The sequence below is a fragment of the Tiliqua scincoides genome, chromosome 3 (genome assembly GCF_035046505.1).
Source record: "Tiliqua scincoides isolate rTilSci1 chromosome 3, rTilSci1.hap2, whole genome shotgun sequence".
Taxonomy (NCBI): domain Eukaryota; kingdom Metazoa; phylum Chordata; class Lepidosauria; order Squamata; family Scincidae; genus Tiliqua; species Tiliqua scincoides.
Window position 1 is genome coordinate 1,696,993 of NC_089823.1, and position 10,040 is coordinate 1,707,032.

Consider the following 10,040-nt stretch of genomic DNA (forward strand, 5'->3'; position numbering starts at 1 on the left):
TCACCAGTGGTGGTACATGATGCAGTGCTTCATGAGTTGGTGGGCTTCATTGTCTCAAGGCAGGTGTGCTCACACTTTTTTGGCTCGAGAGCTAATTTGAAACCCAGCAAGGCCTGGAGATCTACCAGAGTTTTTTTTACAATAATAGCATTTGCCATAACATAATTATCCTAGATGAAATCAGGATAATTTCATCCTAATTTCATCCCCCCCCAATCCTGTATTTCATTCCCCCCCCCCCAAATCCTGTAGGAAAACAAGTGAGCAAATTGAAAGAATGGGGGCTTTGCTTTTGGATCTCCAGGGAAAATATTTGTTAAGGGGTGGGGAAAAGAACATTACTCTTTAGTTCTGTATGTGCACAGGCATGTATGAGGAGGAAACTGGGGGCCCAATCCTATCCACATTTTCCTGGGAGTAAGTCCCATTGACTCTAATGGGACTTACTTCTGAGTAGGCATGCTTAGGATTAGGCTGCCAATTGAAATATTTTTTTAATGTAAAAAAAAAAAACCTTGTTAGGTTTGCAAGCCGCCTTTTCCAGAAGTCACACAGCAATCCAAAGCCCCTCCAGCAAGTGGCTGTCTGGATCAGAGCCTTTGCACAACTTTGATGTACAAGCCTTGGGCTTTGGAGAAAGCAGCACTGGCTCCCCCCCCCCCCCCCGCAGGAGAGAAAGGCAGCAGTCTGTTCGCCCTGCTGCTTGCTGAAAGGGCAGCAGGCAGAGAAGGGGAGAGACCAGCCTGGAGAGCTGAGCTGAGAGGCAGCCCTCTTTCTCAGGAGGGGAGGGGAGGGGCTTCTCCCCGCTCAGCCAGTGATGAGCGCCTGCCTGTGCCTTTGAAGTGCGGCGCTGCAAGCGTGCTATAAATAAAGTTAGTGGGCAAGAGGCGGGCGGGCAGGCACTGAGCTGGGCAGGCAGGCAGGGACGAGGCTTGCCCTGCGGCGGAAACATGGCGTGCTTGGAGCGGTGCCGCTGCTGTGCGGACGCCCGCAGGCAAGGCAGCATCCTCACGAGGCAAAATGAGTCAATCGCGGAGCCCTTAGTCTAAGGGCTCCGCGATCAACTCATTTTGCCTCGTGATCTACCAGTCAAACATAAGAACAGCCCCGCTGGATCAGGCCATAGGCCCATCTAGTCCAGCTTCCTGTATCTCACAGCGGCCCACCATATCTCACAGCGGCCCACCAATCGACTTGTGGAGCACCCCTGTCTCAAGGTGTGCTGATGGTCAGTAGCCTGCATGCCTGAAACAGGAATTGAATGAAGTCATGGGAGATCAGAAGTCCAACAGCGGCTACTGGTCATGAGAACTGAGCACAATCTTTGAGTTTGACAGAAGAGGAACAGTGGCTGGAGAGGAGAGAGCCTGTCTCCCCTGCTCCCTGTGGACTTCCCAGAGGCAGCTGGTGGGCCAAAGTGAGGAACAGGAGGCAAGACTGGATGGACCTTTGGCCTAATCCAGGAGGCTTTTCTTATGTTCAGAGGGGCGGAAACACCCACCTCCTCAAGGGCAGGAATGGAGTATGTCTTTGTTCCTATATTGTCCCAGGTTCAACCCCCAGTATTCTGAGTAGAAGGGCAGGGCAAGGCCTCAGTCTGAGACCTTGGAGGTCCACTGTGTCCCTAAGTCTAGACTATTGGGGTGGACAAGAGGTGTCCTGGTTTCCTGAGGAACTTTCCTCCGCCCAGACTGTGGTTGTTGGGGGTACTGAAAGGCTAAAGCCACTTGAAGAGATGGCTCTCTTACCAACTATAACGGCAAAAAGAATTTTAAGAATAACTCTGGAGTTGTTGTCTAGGCCAGGAGGCTGCCTGGAGACCTGACCACCCCCACCCTTCTCCACCCTGAGGTGCTCCCTTGAAAAATGAATTCCTGCCAGCCAGCTGGGTAAAAGAGTCACCAAGACAGCAGGAGGAGGGGGCAGTGTTGTTCGAGGAACTGGCCCGTCACCATCCCGGCTTCTGTGGGCTTTTCTCTCCCAGAGTGGGGAAGCAACAGGGGAGTTCACCCCTTGGGCTTAGTAACGAAGTCATGACTGGTGATGCAGCCATGCATGTGCCTCCGGGGTCAGCTGGTGGGGACGCAATTGTGGTCTGTGGGCTGGAAAGAGGAACCAAAAGCCAGGCTCTCAAGCAGTGCTGGCCTGGGAGCTGCCTATCTTGTGGCTTTTGGCCTGTTTCTCTGACAGTTCAGTGTTTGATTCATTTCTAGAATAGCCGCCGCCCACCAGCACATGTACGCACTCCCCTTATGAGTTTCACATGCTTGCGTTGCTGAGCTGGCAAGCTCCCCTCTCCTGCTCGCCTGTTGTTCTGGGCCAGGGGCCTGGCCTGGCCTGGCCTGGCCTGCTTGCCTGCCTTGCCGCCCTGGCTGTTGCCAGAGATCAGAAGAGGCACCTGGAGGAACCTCACAGGTGGGGCTCGCCGGAAACACAGGTTGCATGGCCAGAACCATAAATGGTGCTGTCTGTGTGGGGTCCCCCACCCCCACTCCCTTGTTTGTGTGGTAAGGCCTGCTGTCCCTCAAGAACAGCTCCTGTCTGGTGGAGAAGCTGTGGCAGGCCCCGGTGACTTGTGTGACCCCCAAGCACCACACTTTCCTTTGAGACATTGGAGCTTTAGGGATGCTTTTGAATGCTGTTCTACATTTTCTTGGTGCCTTGGGGAAGAGGGGAGGGTTTGTGTGTGTTGACTTCCTCCACGACCATCCTTAACTTCCTGCCCTTTCAGCTTCCACGAATTCTGTATCCGTGGCTGGTGCATTGTTGGAAAGAAACAGACCTGCCCCTACTGCAAAGAAAAGGTGGACCTGAAGCGAATGTTCAGCAACCCGTATCCTTTGCTGGCCAGAACTGTCTGAGTCTGACTCTGATTTCCAGGGTTGGCTGCTTGAACAAGAATATTTGGAAGGCTTTTCTGACAGAAGCAAGAGCAGTTAGTGGCCCCCTGGAGGGCATGAAGGTTAGGGATAGCTGTGCCCCTGTAAATGGGGGCAGGTGCCACTTTTATGCTCTCACATGCCCCTTGCATGGCTGAACAGATGATACATGCTGGTGATCTCTTCATCAGAAAGAAGATCCCTCTGGCAAGGAGAGCCAGCTTCGCTAAAAGGTGCTTTTACACGAGAAATGCCTCTCCTTCCAAAGAGTGCTCTTCTTGTCTGCAGAGACTCCCTTCAGTATTCCAAAAGAATATCTGGAAACAGTTGAGGAGAGAGGGGAAGTTGGGTGAAGAGCAGAAGGGATTGTGAAGGAGCTCCAGAAGGATCTCTCCAAACTGGGAGATTGGGCAGCAAAATGGCAGATGCCTTTCAGTGCAAGTACAGTCAGTCCTCTTTAAATGTGAATTCACCATCTTCGAATTTGCTTATCTGTGAGGGGCAGAACTGCCACCTGTTGCTTGTAATCTGTGACTCTGTTCTCATTATCCACTAATACTCTGCTATTGGCACATCGAGTGGGCATTGGTATTGGCCCGTGGAGAATTGTCAGACACATTTGTGTCTGCTTCCAGACTTGCCCCACCATCTTGGGCACAATTTCGGGGACTCCAGATGAACCTTTACAACCCTGGCAATGATTAGAGGTCTCTGGAAGGTTACCTGAGGGCTGCTCTGGGGCTGGGGCAAGCCAAAAGAAGGAGCCAAGAGACATGTGGAGGACAGGTGAAGCAACCTCCTCCTCACTACTGATCTCTGAGGCCTCATTGTTGGGCTAGCAACCTTCAGCGAGTCAAGGGACAGCTAGCATGGAGAAATCACCATTGCCACAACCTTCAAGGCATCAAGGAATATCCAGCACGGAGGAGGAAGCATCAGATGTTGGAGATGTAGATGAGCCCTTGCTATCACCCAGCCCCATATACTTCACGTTAAGGTGCAGGTTCATAAAGTTCAGAGTTTATGGTGAAGAGGGTCCCCTGTAATCTAACCTCATTTTCCCCATAGGCTCAAAGATTCAGTGTCCGCTAATTAGACATCTACTAGGTTTTCCAGGAATCTGACCCTAGTGAATAACGAGAACTGACTGTAAGTGTAAGGTAATGCATGTTGGGGCAAAAAATCAAGATCTTGGGATGTTGGTGGACAGCTTGATGAAAGTGTTAACCCAATGTGCAACTGCAAAGAAGGCTAATTCCATGCTCGGGGTCATTACAAAGGGTGAGACCACATCTGGAGTATTGTTTCCAGTTCTAGTCAAGCCATCTCAAAAAGGACATAGTGGAACTAGGAAAAGTGCAAAAGAGAGCGACCAAAATGGTTACTGGGTTGGAGCACTTTCTTTATGAGGAAAGGCCACAGCGTTTGGGGCTCTTCAGTCTAGAAAAAAGGCGTCTGAGGGGAGACATGATTGAGACATACAAAATTATGCAGGAAATGGATCGAGTTGATAGGGGGGATATTCTTTTCCTTTTCGCACAACACCAGAACCAGGGGACATCCACTAAAATTGAGTGTTGGGAGGGTTAGGACAGACAAAAGAAAACATTTCTTTACCTGGCGTGTGGTTGTCTGTGGAACTTCTTGCCACAGGATGTGGTGATGGCATCTGGCCTGGATGCCTTTAAAAGGGGATGGGACAAATTTCTGGAGGAAAGGTTCATTACAGGTTGCAAGCCAGGGTAAATATACAGCCTCCTGGTTTTAGAAGTACCTCAGACTGCCAGATGCAAGGGAGTGGCACCAGGATGTTTGTATCTTGTTGTCTTGAGTTTTCTCAGAAGCATCTGGTGGGTCACTGTGAGATACAGGAAGCTGAACTAGATGGGCCTTTGGCCTGATGTGGCAGGGCTGCTCTCCTGTTCTTAAGATCAGTCCTCCTTTGTGGGCGGGATCTGGTCCTGACTCTGCCTTTTCCCCACAGAGCCATACCCACATGGCAGATCCAAGGTGTGTGTCCAGTACCACAGTTAGATGTTTACCTCTCCGTTAATTCTGCCACTTCCTTTAACACTTCTCTGCCCCAGCTGGGAGCGACCCCACGTCATGTACGGGCAGCTTCTTGACTGGCTTCGCTACCTCGTGGCCTGGCAGCCAGTAATCATAGGACTGGTGCAGGGTATTAACTATGTCCTGGGACTGGAATAAGAGCCCTCCGCTTCCTCCCACCTCTGCCAGCGCGTGCCTGGGAGCTGTGCACATGGAGGTGTTGCAGCAGAGGACCTCATCGAGACCCAAAGGAGATGCATCTGTAATCGCTTACCACTCAGGATCGTGGCCTCTCGCCCAACGCTCTTCTGGCAGCTGCAGTGGAAGGAACTTTGCACAAGGGAGAATGCAACCGAGGCCGGCTTGTTCCGTCTGTGGGTTGGGTGGGAGGGAGGGAGGAGAGTCCTTTTTTTAACCAAACAAAGCAACTATTTTAATGAGCGTATTTAAAATCTTTCTATTGCTGAGATAAAAGGAGATGGATGTTCTGTGGTCCCTCTTCCCTCCGCTGCCGTTTGGAACACTCTGCTTCATTAACTGGCTTCTGTTGAACAAGGAAACGAGCCCAGGGGTGTGTGTGTGTGTGTGTGCAACAGCCCCATGGGCCAGTGCAGCAGGAGGCCTTCCTCCTGGTTACCTGGCTGTATCCCCCCTTGTGGGGAGGGTACTCTCCTGGCTCTGCAACCCTCTGGGTCCCTCACTAGCCAGCCAGGTGCCTCCAAGGAGTGAGAGCGCAGTCTGGCCAGCCACCCCAGGCCAACCTCCTGCCCCCAGGCCAGGTGGGTACCAAAGAAGTTCAGAGGTGATAGCAGGTGAGGTGCTTGGACCGAGTGCTCTCTGGAGAAGAAGAGACCCTCTTTGAGGAGTCCAGGTGCTCCCAAGAGAGAGTGACCATTTGGGCTGGCTTGACCCAACATCCTGTGCTGGCCTTGTCCTCCATGGGCATCAGCCAGACGTGGGTCCCGTCCTCCGCTCGGGCTTTGAACCTGGCCCCAGAAAGGAATCCTCTGCTTCTTGCACTTTCCTCTTGTGACTTTCCTGCACCTGTTCTGAACTGCGTAGTACTTTTCTCCAAGAGTGGGTGTTGCTGGCCACGCTTGGAGCCCAAGGAGGGCTGCCATCCTTGAAAGTCTGACTTGTTACAAAGGGCGAGTGGGATTGCCGCCCAGCTCTGCTCAGCCTGGAAGCATAGGGTGCCTCGCAGCAGTCATCCCTGGGTGCCTGCCAGCTCCTCCCAAAGCTACCTCTGCCCAGTGCCTTGGCTTTCCCTTGACGTCTGAGCACAGCCAGGGAAGTGGGTTCGCATTGCAAGGCATGTTGATTTGGCCTGGAAAAGAGACCCTCTGCCAAGGGGTTGGCTGCACAACTCCTGCAGCCTGTGCAGAAGGTGCCAGGCTCTCTTGTGAGAGTGCCTGGATCTGGCCCCAGTGAGAGCCAAGCTGCATGAGGGAGGCTTCCTTTTCCTCCTGCCCCTCTGGCTGATCGCCTTGGAGTGAGCGAATGATGGCAGGACAGTTCCAAAGGAACGCCGGCCAGAGCCTCATTCGGACGGATCCTCCCAGGACTGGAACCCTTCCTGGCTTGGTCAGCAGCCACCACCTCATAACTAAAATTCCAGACTGCAGGGAGGCCATGACCTCCTGTCACTGTTTGCCATTTGGGGGAGGACATCCCAGAAAGTGATGCCGCCATTATATAGGCTTGCATCTCTGAAAGGAAAGCCTGTTGGATGTGTGGGTGGCGCATGGGCCTGCTCTCTCCAGCCTGGTTTCCTTCTGCCTCCACATCCCCAAGCCGTCTACCCAGTCGTGGCTGAGGATCGTTCCCTTTCTGACCTTTAATGCGAAGTGCTGGCCCGTGAGCATCTGCTGTTTTGCACCATTTTGGCCCTGGGAATCCAGCTGTCGGGGTCCAGACTGGTCTGAGCGAGGCCTGGCTCTGAGGAGCTACTGTGTGCAATGTGCCCATCTGTCTCTGGCGAGAGACAGCCTTTGGGGCTGGTTTCACAAGCAGCTGCGACAGCTTCCTGTCCTGGTGACCTGTGGGCACTGTTGGCTTTCTGCACTCAGTTTTCCGAGGTACTTTGATCTGTAGGTGACAAGTGGGGGGAGGGAGCTATGAGCCAAGGATCCAGCTCAGTTGCTAGTGCACGTGTGTGGGGGGCTTCAACATCCACAAGGGCACAATTTGTGCAACCATGGGAGAGTCGTGTGATGAAGCAGCTTTGGAGGGGGTGTCAGCCAGTCTCTGTGTGCCCCCTGCAATCACTGTTTTGTTCCCCCACCAGCCCACCCAGTGTGTGGAGTTGTGTACACTCAAGTGGTCCGTTTGGCTGTCCACTGAACTCTTCAGCTAAGAAACAGATGCTGACAACCGGAACTCTTCCATGGACAGAGATGTTGAAAGACATTGTGCGGCTTTTTCTTTTCTAAAAATGTAAAATAAATTATGCCATGTTGCTTTTCTGTTTCTAGAAGTTCCTGGAAGGCTGGGAACATCTCGTGTGTCTAAGTAGTTTTGAAATGCGTTATCTAGGCAAAGAGAGGCCATGAAGAAAACTCTTTCAGAACCTCTGTCCAAAGATCACACCCCTGGGCTGCCTGTCAGATGTCAGAGGAAAGGTCGAGGCTTTGGAAGAGCCTTCAGCGCAGGGCTGTATGTTCAACCCTGCTGGCATCTACACAAATGACTTGCCCTCTTTAGGCACATCTACCCTGGACTGTTTCCTCCATGAGCTCTCTTGCAATGAATGCTCTTGTGCTGCTCCTGTCCTGTAGGAAACATCCTGTGCCTGTGGATCAGCTCCTAGGACCGAGCTTGTTTTGGTCTCTCTGTTCCATCAAGATGATCCTTTTAAAATACTTTCCTTTGTGCCAAAAAAAATTGGAAGAATGAAGTGGTCTCTGAAGCTGAACAGTTCCATGCATGTTTGGAATCTGTGGCTCTGTCCAAGTCTGTCCAAGGGGTCTCAGAGCTCACGCAATAGTGGGTGTGTGTGAAATGAGATTTTTTCACAGATGGTGCCCTGTGTTCAGAAATATTTCAGGGTTCCTGGAGGTGTGTGTTTGTGAAACAATTCTAATTAATATCTGCTTTAATTTGGAGTAAATATTCTGCAGTGTCCAAAAATATTTACATATTGACTCATTTTAACTGAGATGGGCAGTGTGTTGAAACCACACAGAAATATTTCTCTAGTGCCCTTACTTATGACATGAGGGAAGGCCCTTTTGGGTGGGGGTTACGCGGCATCATCAGTGTGCATGGGGCTTGCAGAGTCCCCTCTGCTGAAGGAACTTGCAGTCGTAATTTGTGGTCCTGGGAAAGGTGACAGAAGCAGGAAGGAAAAGATACTGGTGACCTCCATCTTGGGCGGACCAATGTGTTGGTCCACAGTAGAGTTGGGCCCCCTCGCCAAACATGTCGCCCTCCTGTGAACAGCTGGCTCCCCATCCCAAGAGTCTCCTTGCAGTGACGACTTAGTGGCCCTTATTCTGTTGGTCATGTAAGGATGGCAACTCCTAGGGAAGTGGTCTTCTCTTCCAGGGTGTTGCTATTGCAGGTGATTGTGTTGTATCCTCCGTATACAAATAAATGTGTATGCAAATATACTCCAGCCCTCCACTGGCTTAGGAACAGCAGTGAAGACCCATTTCCTGCCTGGTTTTTTAACTTCCAGTAAGGTTTGTTGATTTGTGGAGAGTTAAGAGGGAGAGGTTTTACAGACAGTGAATGCCAAGAGCTTTTCAGCAGGTGCAAAGGCGAGTTAAATGAATCTGTTGGAATGTAGTTTCACATAGATGTGCCTTAAGGGCATGTGCTTTTTCTACTCTGCAGGCTGATTTCAAATTCTCAAGAAAAAAACATTTAACTCGAATTTGCTGTGTCTCACCACCTTCTCTGTCCTTCTCATATGATTTACCTTCCTTTGCATTTCTTGGAAAGAAATTAAGCAGGATGAATAAGCAGTTTTATGAGTACCTCAGAAAAGTTTGCTGTGCCTCAAATTAAAACTAATAGGAAACGAACACCCACTCTTTTCAAGTAGTCCAACCCTTGGGTGCTCAGGGCTTGGATGTGCAACAGCAAGAAGGGGAAAAAGAACGAACTGTGGCTCTTACTCTGATTAACCTCAGAGTAAGTTGCTCCTGTTTTGGTCAGCAATGAGTATGATGCAGAGGGCTGTGTCACCAGTTCAATTACACACCCGAAAGGTCCTGAGAACATTTAGTGAGAAACTCCTTGCTCCTGGGTAGCACTACGGTTCTCGAGCTTCCTTGGCTGGGAACCAAGAGAACCAAAGAGGTGCACAAATCCTGCTTCAGGTTTTGACTGCAGGCTTCCTGTTTGGTTTGCTTATGATATTGATCACCTACTTTTCTGCACCAGTGAAATCAAAGCGATTTTTGGCCAGGAGCTAAAACAATGAAAATACCATTAAACACCCAACAGGCTGGAAGAAGCCAGCAGCCTGGTTTTCACTCTGTTGCCCAGTTTAGAGGAAAGCTTCTGGTAGAAATAATCTCATAACTGGTGCTGCTGAAATTTGAAACCGGCCTTCTCAGCACACTTAGTAAGATTGTGCTTTCAAAGGAGGTGAGGTAAATCGGGGAGCGATGCACATTTTCCTGTGCAATGACCTCATCGTTTTTTCCTCTCTGTAACGTTGTGGTCAGCTCATTTCATGTCTAACAGCCTCCTCTCAAGAACTTGAGGTGGGTCATAAACTAAAAGACAAAAAGCAGGATAAAAAAAAGAAATGGGCCGCGGTTGCTACCACAATATAGATGGCCAGCTTGTGAGAGGTGGTCTGCTACCTTGGCAATGAAGCTCATTGCACTAGAAAATGTCCCCCAATTACCTTCTGTCTCCAACAGATCGTATTACAAAATAATGTTATGTAAGAACCCTGTGGGGGGGCGTGTCCCCATGCAACATGGCATGAGCACATACAGGTGTGTTAAATGGTAGGGAGGCAGAGCCTCCCCATCAGAGTGCCTCACACAACAACAGTGCTTTTCGAAGGGCTCTGGTGGGGAGGCTCTGCCTCACCCGCCTTCCCACCCACTGCACATCCCTGTTGAATGCGATGAAATGCACGAGGAGTTCGGG

The 10,040-nt window shown here is 50.8% G+C and overlaps 1 protein-coding gene across 2 annotated transcripts in view; it reads left to right on the top strand.

Annotated features, from left to right (window-relative positions):
• The window catches only part of RNF121 (ring finger protein 121), a 33,883-nt gene extending 25,344 nt beyond the window's left edge, over positions 1–8,539 (top strand). For both annotated transcript variants that reach the window (XM_066620184.1, XM_066620182.1), the window contains 2 exons: positions 2,732–2,833; positions 4,967–8,539. In XM_066620184.1, coding sequence (XP_066476281.1) covers positions 2,732–2,833; positions 4,967–5,087 — 223 coding nt within the window. In that variant the 3' untranslated portion in view covers positions 5,088–8,539. The remainder of the gene's footprint in view (positions 1–2,731; positions 2,834–4,966) is intronic.
• Positions 8,540–10,040: the final 1,501 nt, after the last annotated feature.